This window comes from Curcuma longa, unplaced genomic scaffold, assembly GCF_044706935.1.
Source record: "Curcuma longa cultivar G26 ecotype Majalengka, Jawa Barat unplaced genomic scaffold, ITB_CL_G26_1.1 contig_22009, whole genome shotgun sequence".
In the NCBI taxonomy this organism is placed as follows: Eukaryota; Viridiplantae; Streptophyta; class Magnoliopsida; order Zingiberales; family Zingiberaceae; genus Curcuma; species Curcuma longa.
This window is the reverse complement of record NW_027431788.1, coordinates 1-10,238: the sequence shown is the minus strand read 5'-3', so window position 1 is coordinate 10,238 and position 10,238 is coordinate 1. Positions and strand designations below refer to the sequence as shown.

At 35.3% G+C, this 10,238-nt stretch overlaps 1 protein-coding gene across 1 annotated transcript; it reads right to left on the bottom strand.

Moving 5' to 3' along the window:
- Positions 1–503: 503 nt before the first annotated feature.
- Positions 504–7,257, bottom strand: LOC141817815 (protein RETICULATA-RELATED 6, chloroplastic-like). The gene is made up of 8 exons (XM_074705443.1): positions 6,843–7,257; positions 5,799–5,969; positions 5,600–5,692; positions 5,370–5,485; positions 3,271–3,369; positions 2,879–3,184; positions 2,621–2,785; positions 504–1,438 (listed from the first exon to the last, which is right to left on the bottom strand). The coding sequence occupies exons 1-8, from the start codon at positions 7,248–7,250 to the stop codon at positions 1,168–1,170; spliced, it is 1,629 nt and encodes a 542-aa protein (XP_074561544.1). The 5' UTR covers positions 7,251–7,257; the 3' UTR covers positions 504–1,167.
- Between the last annotated feature and the right edge of the window lie 2,981 nt (positions 7,258–10,238).

Below are 10,238 nucleotides of genomic sequence, written 5' to 3'. Positions count from 1 at the left end.
GGACATCTGGATTGACCACCGTATGCGCTTCCCGATTTACCCTGGTGGTCGGTAAAAAACTTCTGTGAGATTAAATCGGCCACCCCCAGGGATGCCAACCATGTCCAATTGATCGGTTCATTTTACAATCTCTAAAATTTGAGGATCTTATTATGATATGTTTTTTTAATTGGCACTAAGTATCCAACTTACATTAATTAATTTTGAAAGCGATCAATTTGATCCCATAAAAAATTGTCATTGATCATCAAAATAAATCAGAAAGCACTCACATAAGATACATCCATCAATGCACCAAAATTGAGACGCAATCCTTAAATATTTGGGAAATTAAATAATTGCACTGAAACCCCGAGGGCATATTAAATCATTGCAGTCGGTGCAAGTTTGACGCAATTGAATTATAAATTGATTCTTTTTAGCTGTAGTGATGCAAAGATAACATGGGCGGGCCTAATGTTGTCGTAGTGATGGCATTTAGTTAATAAAATCATTACCCCAAAGACAAAAAGTAAAGTGTTAATAACAATTGCCCATCTTTTTCCTAGGGCAACATTTAACAACTTTTTTTTTCACTCCACTCATAATGAGCGTTTCAATCTTATAATATAAAAAATATTAAAAGATATTCCAATATTAATAAAATTTTAGCAGCATTTTGAAATTATATTTTAATATGGCAAAATGAAAAGAAAGTGATTTTGGTCTAAATACCTCCATTGTTCTCCCTTCCTCCTCGGTCGACACTGGATCAATGACCATTGCACACTTCATCCTTGGCTTTGCTAGCCTCCCCTCTTCCATCCGGTGGCCACCATATATTTCATCGTCGCAAGCCTCCACTCCATCAGCAAAGTAGTAAAAACTTGGGAATTATGACCTTCCTGCTTCAGGTGGGTAGATTTATTGTACTGAAGCCCAACGATGAGAATGCTGAATTCAATGTAATCGAAGCCAGTTCCTCTTTATTACAAAGGAATTGAAAGAATGAGATGGTAAATTGGTGATCCTCAAAACTAACTCGGCCAAAATTGTTAAGAGTTCATCATCCATGATCTTTGGGTTTTCGGTATTCCACATGACGATCACTGCCCACTTGCTTCATTCAGATTATTGCAATGTCAGGCACAAGAATTGTACTAGCTTTGATGGATGAAGGGAGACTGACTAGAAGGAGGTGGCATTTGCTTTTCTTCTGATAGTTCGCTTTCGGTGTGGTTTCGAGGGTATGGAGTCTGGTTCATCGCTTCCCTGCTTGAGACCCAGCAACCAGAGACCTGTCATGACAGTGTGATTCGACCATTTTGATGAAGGATTTTCTACAGCATTTGATTGTTTGTTGTAAGGTTTCGGTAAATTATCTGACTGAGATAGAGGTTCTGCTTCCACCCCTAGCCAAGCTAGCCTGGATGCCTCACCAAGATGAGCATTCAAAATTCTGCAAAATAAATGATAAAATCAGAGCATGGAGTGCTTGATCAAACTGGGAGGCAGAGATGAGACACCATAAAAATGAAATGAAGGTAAAACAACTGCAAGACAATCTACATAGAGCCACCAAATGAACTGCACGACAACAAACCTAAATGCTAATACATGTCGGTGTCAAGTTCAAGAACTCTTACCACTTTTCCAGTAGAACTCACTATAAAATAAATGCAGCTATACAAGTTATCTAGGGACGACTAAGACCGGTTAGTAGGAGACATTTCAGAAGAAAATCCACTTGCAAAGTTCTGTTTAAACTGCCATTTTATATGATTGTTCTACAAAAAATTTGAAGCCCATGCTTGCTCACTGCTGACATTTTATATGATGCTACTTTATAGGCGAACTTAGGAGTTTCTATACATGGAAACATATGTGTGATATCTACAGATGCCTTCAGTTTAATATGTATTTGATATGTTGAATTATTCATTTGTCTTCCTTTGCTATATGCTTGATGTATTGAATATTCTACTCTTCAACCATTATATGTTGGACATGCACTTGTTTTTTTGCTACTGCCAAGACATATTCGACATGTGTTCTTTAGAATACTTGTCCAATTGTTCCTAGGTAATTGATGTATTTGTTTATATCTTAAATCATTTAAGTTACACTTAATTAAATGTCTTCATCCACTTCTATTGATTTGCTTCAAATTGTTTTAAAGTTGTTTGGTTAATTAATTGATATCACTTGCTCTCTGACTTTCAGATCTTAGTTGCTCCATAGTAAAACATGAGATACGACGATATCTGTAAGCCTTGTTATCTGCGTTATTGTTGTGGGCATATGTATTTATCATCTTTCCTCTGTCTTCTTTTGCCTACTCACGTTTAGGCTGAATACCATGCTTTTTGTCTATGTGAAATTTCTCCATTACAGATCCTTACTAGTTGAAATTATTAGTTGCCAGGTGAACTATATTTCTGCAATTCTTCGATTGTAATTCGACCTTTATCATATAATAAATGATTAGCGTTGGTGATTTGAGTTGTATGGTCCATTAACATAGTTATGGCAGAAGGAAACATTATAAATTACTGAATCAGACCAGCATCGAACTTGCTAAAATATCACCAGCCTGTTGGTTATGCAGGAATTAGCAATAAAAGAGCAATAACGGATGTACCTCAATGCTGTGCTAAAACAGATTGCAACCTTTAGAACATCAAAATGGTTGATCATAGCTCTATCAACTCCATTCAAAAGCTGATAACGCAGATTTGCAAAAACCCCTAAATAGGCGCCATATCCAAGAGCGTTGGTGCTTACAGAAGGGACAGTCACTGACAACCTGCTAAATGTAAGTTCAAGCAAATGTCAAGGTTGGGTTTTGATAGCAGATGGATGAATACTATACAGAGGACGCTAATCCATTTATACATACCTCTCATCCTTCCTGGAAGAAAAAAAGTTTGATAAAACACTTTGAACAGTTCCTGCAGTCGATCCAAGTAGAGAAAACTCAGCAGCTTTGTAGAAGAAAGAATAAACTCTTTTCTGCAAGTCAAATTCCCTCATAAGATAGTCCTTCTCAAATATGTTGTTAGGAAGTTTCTGAATACTGTTTTGTAAGTCAGTCCTGAATGTATTCCCATATGAGCGACATGGTGCAAGAGACCAAACGATAACTCCATTACAAGTCATGACAGTTAGAATATTTAGGAGTGCCAAATGCCATTCTTGCTTAATCCTGTCAAAGAACATAAGACTTAAAGATGAACATAATATTTGACAAAAAAAAAAACAATTCTCCATTTAATATCAGGCAAACAGTACTTCTCTTTTCGATTCTTGAATTCCCACCAAGCAGAATAGGCACAAGTCACACTCTCTTCTAGAATTAGTTTATATAAAAATGATGGATCTGCAATCATCCTGCATATCAAAGTAGAAATTGAAACATGGAAAATAATTAGAAGGAATATAGGAGAATAACAAAGGTTCAGGAACCACCAATATCAAATCCATATATCTTAAAAAAATTCTAAAAGATAATTTTCATTCTAAAAGGGGTTCCTATGTTAGCTCCCTCCCTCAGGATTCAAAAGGAACCAGGAGACTTCTGATGAATTTTGTACGAGTTAAGGGATCTACTCTTTATCATCAAAAGATTATCAAGCTTCTATGGCTTCTACCAGAAAGCTCCTTGAATTGAGAAAAAATAGGGGCAATTTACCCTTGGAAGCCCCTCTTACAATGGAAGTACCAATGGGCCTCCTCTATTCAGACTTAGCCAAAATTGCTCTAATTTGAATCAGAAAACTCTTTTTTTAATCACCACAATGCTTTATTCAGCCGAAAGCTGATTTACAAATTAGCTTGAACTATCATTTTACACTCTCATTTTGCTATAAAAATAGATATTTTAGGATTCTCCATGTCTGAAGTAATCATTTTGTAAGAGATGAAATTTTGTGATTTGGGGACCACAAGCTGATTTGCAAACATATCCATTTTTATCCAAAAATTAGGGTTGATAATTAGCATTTTAGCACATTATTTTGGCACTTATATTTGACATTTTTATCCTCTCGTATGGTTAATTGTTGATTTATATCATGTTTTACGAGTTACGACCTATTTAGAGATTTGATATAATTTTTCTTATATTTTCTGAAATTTTATCTAAAAATGTACATATTATTTTGTAGGGAATTAAATCTTGACCTTTGATGGAGATTTGGAGTGATCTAGGTTCTTCATCCAGATCTGGAGCATTTAGGCCGTTGACCAGGGATCCAAGCCATCCAAGGTTCATCCAAGAAGTGGAGACTTCACCTCTTAATGGAGCTATTTTCCAATTAGCTTGAGGCTTGAACAAAACATTAAAATGATTAACATGAGTTTCCTAAATTCAAAATAGGGGCACTGCTAGAGATTTAGTCAAAAGGCGTGTTTTTTGATTAAATCATCTAGAGGGACACCAGTTGGAATTCTGCTATAAGAGGAGTGCCCAATGGTAAATTACCCAAGAAAATAATACTAGATTGACTTACTCTTATATGGTCGATCTAATTATGAATATGCACTATCATAACGCTATCATATGTGGCATAACATATATAATCAACATCATAACTCTATCTTGGACCTCTTGGTGTTGTTGGTTAGTTCATTTCTTTGTCAGCATAGTACAATGTAGTAATAAAATAATCACAATCATCAAATCCATTTACTTATCTTAAAATATTTAAAAAAATATATTCTAGAAGTACTTCTATTAGCAGATTAAGTTTCCAAAAAGGATTATAAATAAGAAAAGAGAGGACTGTTTATAAAGTGCATCTTCCATATTTACAATAGTGTTAATGCATTTTCTCTCAAGTCTAAAAGATCAGCATGGATTCTTCAATATACAGTTTCCTTAAAATTAAAGGTGAACACATAATGTCAAAATTTTATATAAGGATTCTTTGGCTTCGATGAATTTTGCTCAGTTAAAATGTTTGTATAACATCCTCCAAAGATACTTCTTTATTTGCATATGAATTTCTTCAGGTGGAAACCAAAGAACTTAGCCACACACTATTTTATACCAACTATGAAAACAAACAATAGGTCTATGGTCTTTCGGTGTAACTCTCTTATTCACATACAGTAAATATGATTCTTTGTCTAACTTGAATAAAGCAACCACATCTTGACTTCTTCAACATCAATCAAGGGTATCTTTTGACAGAGTAAACAAACAGATAAAGCAGGTAAAAATAATTGATGTCAATACATCCATGAAATTGGTTACCCTCTTCCATAATAATCAAGTATACCATAGAATTTAATTTATTTTCATCTCATGAAAACATAAAGCATTAAATTTAAACAATAAAAACTATCTGTATGGGAACATATACATCTTAGTATTAGACAACCATTACCTTCCAATGAATGGCCTGGATAACCATTCAGGAGTGCTTCGAGAGACAGCTCTTGTAACTGTTGGCCTTGCATTGATTGCTAAGAATTGGACCATTTGAGCAGAACTCACTAATCCCTGCAATGTTTAACCCATTATGACAGGTTAGAAGTTTCCTTGACTGTTGAAAGGACGAAATACACTAATTCATACACTATTTTATCAACTGATGAATGAATATAGGAAATATACCATTTCATAAGCTTGTCGAAGGCCAGCAGGCAAGTCTATCATGCTTTTATACCACTCCTGAAGCACAGAGTCTACAAATTTCCTGTCAAAAAGCTGGCAATGCACACTAGGTAGTTAATATTTACCATTACTAAACTCCAACAAACATGGCTGACAAAAATCTGGTTATGCTATCATATGAAAAAAGGAATTTGCAAACCTCTTGAAACACTATGCGCCTTCTAAATAATCCACCTTCATCTCCTTCATCTCCTTCGTCAAAATCATCAAAGTAATCATCATCATCATCATCACCACCACCATCATCTCCTCCATCCCCACCAAGAAAATTTTTCTTTCCAATATCTCCACCTCCACCACCAATTGCTGTCTGCATCATATAAAAGAAAGATGCAAATTAAAACTTTCCAAGCATGTGAAGCAAGGCCTTCATTGGCAAGATTAACTATGACCAAGAAATGATTGGTACAAGATCGAAAGTCTCAGGAACATAAATTGGAGTCTTTTTCATCCTAATTATTTACCTAAACCTTAAAGATTTTTTAAATTTGATCAATATTTGGCATCTCCATCCTGATCCTGTCCCTTATTACCAAAGTTGTTAAAATTGTACGATTCTCAATTTGTATAATATGATCCATTAAGATTCACATGTAATTGGACCCATATTAACTTCATAGACACAAACTCACACTGTTGGCAATGTCAAAGAAATACTGAAGCCAAAATTTATTTTAAGCGAGTGCAATAATATTACTTTAAAGTAAAAAATATATATATAAAATTCAAAATGTGGGTTCATATTAAAGGAAGAGTGAAAAAATTCAAATTTATTAACTTTTAATCACTAAAATTTACATATCTGAAATATATGCATATAATGATTTTGAAAAATCCATATTTTGTTATATTTAAGTATATTGTGTATTTATGCAAAATTTCGTTGATCACTTCCTCTAACGTGCAGAAGCTAAGTAATCTCGCCGTATGGATTGGAAATTCCAATCCCATTCTTTAGTGAATTCCTTTGGATGAGAAGTACAAAGAAGAGTTCTAACGGTTAAAATGGGCTTTCAAATCCCACTGAAAGTGGCTGAATTTCTACATTCCATCAATTTTCTTTACTACATTACCTGTATGTCCAATTCTTAACTCAGTAACTTGCATACTAGAAGCGTATACTGACAAGCTAATGAAGTATTTTGAGACATGAAATTCTGATTCCTATTCGTTATCTCCATACCTCGGGGTCGGACCTCATAGTACTCTTAGAAAGATCAAGCTTGGACTTCTCCAACGTCACCGCACCGATGGCCCCATACTTCCCCCCTTTCATCACCGGCATCGAGGCTGCTGGAGTCGCGGCCGGCGAGGAGCCGGAGATCGGCTCAGACACCGACGTCAGAGAGAAACACCGCTCGAGCGCATCCATGAAGTCGGGACCGGCAGGCGCCAAGGTGGCCGAGGCGGTGATTCTAGGCACGGAGCGGGGCATCCTGGGGCGGAGTTCGGCGTGGGAGAGTACGAACGGACGGATTCTGAGGAGAGGAATGCATGGATAGGGAGAGAGCGAGGTGGCCGGAGAGGTCGGCCGGGGACGGTGGAGGGCCATGGGTTGCGGCGGCGGAAAGGTCGCGGCGTGCAATGCCATCTCCTCTCCGCCGTCGCCTCTGCCTCGGTTTCAACGGCGCCGTCTTTATAGAACTCTTCCGACTCCCGAGTTAGCGTACGAGTTTGGGCACCAGTTGGGACTCGGGACCCACATCGACCATCGACCATCGACCATCGACCTCGGCATCATATTTTTTGGTTCGATGGACCAGACCGGTTCGAATAAATAATTAAGCAAAATTAAAATGAGACAATTTTATTATGCAGAAAACTGTCCAAAGTTTTTATGTCCCTCTCAATCATGTTTAATTTTGACTGGGAGTTGACTTTGATCAACTTCACAACCACGTGTGATAATATTTGAGGAAGTAAGTTTAGGTCCATAGTTTGACTATAAGTTGGTCAAACAATTTGAGCACAACATGGTCAAACATTTCGCCCAGTGTTCATCGGATAAATATCCCTTATTTTTTAAGCTTATTAATCATATCTAGGGGTGCAAAGATTTCTCATTCCTTAACCGTGATACGTAGTCGCATAAAAAAGATTAAATGGGAAAAAATTAGTCGGGTGGTAAGTCGTTGAAATATTTTTTATTTCATATTTTGAACTTTAGTTCCACGGAAACATAAAAGAATTGATGAATCTTGTATCAAAACATAAGGTTGTTCATGGGCTTTTTAAGACTGCTCGAAAAATATTAGATTCTTATTTGAAATTATCGAATTTGAGTCGAACTTGAAATATGTTCGATAATTTTTTTAGCTAAATTTGAATACATAATATTTTATTTAATTGTTTACGAGCTACTTAGCGACCTAAACTCGAATCGAATTCTTATTATTTTTATATAATTTTAATTTAAATATACTAAAATAAGGTCTTCAAATTGAATTCAAATTTAAGTCATTCTGAACTATAATTCGATTATATTCAAATTGAGAGTGGAATAATTCGAATTGAACTAGAGCTCGAATTTTATTTCGAATCAAGCTCGAGTTAAAATTATTTATAATTTTGAGCTTCGAATACATCCAACTACAGTTTGGAATCGATGATTTGACAGTTCAAAATCGTTGATCGGATGATTCCTGATAGATCGACTATGATTCATAATTCAGAATGGTCAATTCACGATTCAGTTCCTGGTTCAAGATTATTATATTAAAAAAATATAAATTTTAAAAAATATATAAAAAGAAAGATTTGTATTTATTTAAGTTGCCTACATATCCCCTTAGGGTATATGGGTTCTTCTCATGTAGTTCACTTACTCTTTTACCTTATGATGTGGCGTTGTTACTGATCTTCCATTCCTGTTCTTGTAGTATTCATTCCTTCAGTATAAAAGTCTTCTACTTCGTTATATGAAAGTTATAATCCTTTGATTCTTTTTTCTTCCATCCAATCATCAAGTAATGCTTGAGCTTCCTCTCGGGAGATAAAGTAGATCATCGTTCATCCAATATATTACCTTCAAAACATTTTCTATAACAATGGTTGACACTAGATAAGCTAAAATTTCTACGATGATGGAGAGAATGGAAAAACTTTGAGTCTTCTGTAATCATCATTGTACAATATTGAAATTTGACTCGCTATCTACTTTATTAAACCCAAAAGAAGTCATAAAATAATTATTAAGTTTTTGTACAACTATGAACAAATTGGGAATTTTGTATATTCTTTTAATAAAAGTTATGCTTGATTCCTTTCATGTGAGCTAAATGATATGTATATGTGATCTAAATGATATGCTTGTTATGCTTGATTGCTTTCATGTGAAATATTTAAGGCATGCTATTCTTTTAAGTTGTTTAATTTTTACCTAAACGACAAAATTAAATTTAAGACATGCTATTCTTTCAACTATGTGATGATTCAGAAATAGATAAAAGAGAGTGAGAGATAGAGTGTATATATAGTTAAAATTTACACTTAATATATTTTTGATATAATCAATGTGTGTTTAGGTTTACATATTATTCAATGCGTGTTTAGTTTAACATATTATTTGTATTCAATGGAAATATATATTTGCAGTGTATATGAATAAAGTTTGGATGTACAATAGATTGGACAATGATTTATCCGAGTTGAATTTTATGCTAGAGTTGAAGAGTTTGTGAATTTTGCTAAGAGTCATCCAGAATGCATGAATGGTCTAGAGTTACATTGTCCATGTAATCATTGCAAATGTAGAAATAAAGTTTTCCATGACGAAGATACCGTGAAAGTACATATATGTAGAAATGGATTTGTACCAAACTACTATAATTGGTATTGTCACGGGGAGCCTTATGTCTCTGAACGAATTGAAACTTCGGCTGCTTCTTCATCTGGCACAACTGTTTTAGAGGAATCAACGTCTAATGATCATATGATGCAATCAATGGTTTATGATGCAATTAATGTAGTTGATCCATCTAATGTAGAAGAACTACCAACACCTGCAGTTCAGCAACTATATGACATGTTAAAGGCTAGTGAAAGAGAAGTGTGGGAAGGTATTCCATCTGGTCATTCCCAACTATCAGCTACTGCAAGATTATTGAACATCAAGGCTGAACATCATTTCTCAGAACGATGTTACGATGACATTTGTCAATTGATGTCAGAGTTGCTCCCTGCTGATCACCAAATGACTGATAGTTTTTACAGTACAAAGAAATTGATAAGGGGTTTAGGTTTGCCCGTAGAGAAGATCGATTGTTGTGTAAACAATTGCATGATATATTGGAATGAAGATAGTGAACTGATTGAATGCAAAATTTGTGGTCACCCTCGCTACAAGCATCGTAGTCGCATTCCAGGGAAGAAAAAGAAAAATATTGCATGGAAGGTTATGTATTATTTTCCCTTAACTGCTAGACTTCAACGCTTGTATGCATCTACCGCCACAACTTCCCACATGAGGTGACATCATCAGCATATGCACGAAGGAGGTATAATGTGTCATCCTTGTGATTCCCCTACATGGAAACATCTTGATACAATATTTCCGACCTTTGTGATGGAACCACGTAAT